At 57.6% G+C, this 712-nt stretch overlaps 1 protein-coding gene across 1 annotated transcript; it reads left to right on the forward strand.

The window, feature by feature from the left end:
* Positions 1–8: 8 nt before the first annotated feature.
* LOC107682372 (actin, alpha skeletal muscle-like) lies at positions 9–706 on the forward strand (the record flags this gene model as incomplete). Its single annotated transcript, XM_016478630.1, has 3 exons — positions 9–174; positions 253–444; positions 518–706. Coding segments are annotated over 3 exons (547 nt in total), but the record flags the coding sequence as incomplete, so codon positions are not given.
* Positions 707–712: the final 6 nt, after the last annotated feature.

Below are 712 nucleotides of genomic sequence, written 5' to 3' on the forward strand. Positions count from 1 at the left end.
TGTCCTCCGCAGGTATCGTGCTGGACGCCGGTGACGGTGTGACCCACAACGTCCCCGTCTATGAGGGTTACGCTCTGCCCCACGCCATCATGCGTCTGGATCTGGCCGGTCGCGATCTGACTGACTACCTCATGAAGATCCTGACCGAGAGAGGCTACTCTTTCGTGACAACCGGTGAGTGGCGGTATAGTCTGCACGGGAGAACAGGTGCGAAATAGCAGGAGTTAACGCGCGACCCTTGCCTCTCCTCAGCTGAGCGCGAGATCGTGCGCGACATCAAGGAGAAGCTCTGCTATGTGGCTCTGGACTTCGAGAACGAGATGGCCACCGCCGCCTCCTCCTCCTCCCTGGAGAAGAGCTACGAGCTGCCCGACGGTCAGGTGATCACCATCGGTAACGAGCGCTTCCGCTGCCCCGAGACCCTCTTCCAGCCTTCCTTCATCGGTGAGTCTCGCTCGGATGGTCTTTCATTGACATGTACTGATCAGTGTTGTTGACTGAACGCCTCACCTCTCAGGTATGGAGTCCGCTGGTATCCACGAGACCGCCTACAACAGCATCATGAAGTGCGACATCGACATCCGTAAGGATCTGTACGCCAACAACGTCTTGTCCGGTGGTACCACCATGTACCCTGGTATTGCTGACCGCATGCAGAAGGAGATCACTGCTCTGGCCCCCAGCACCATGAAGATCAAGGTGAGATGCAGCA

The sequence above is a fragment of the Sinocyclocheilus anshuiensis genome, unplaced genomic scaffold (assembly GCF_001515605.1).
Source record: "Sinocyclocheilus anshuiensis isolate Anshui unplaced genomic scaffold, SAMN03320099.WGS_v1.1 C32128072, whole genome shotgun sequence".
NCBI lineage: Eukaryota > Metazoa > Chordata > Actinopteri > Cypriniformes > Cyprinidae > Sinocyclocheilus > Sinocyclocheilus anshuiensis.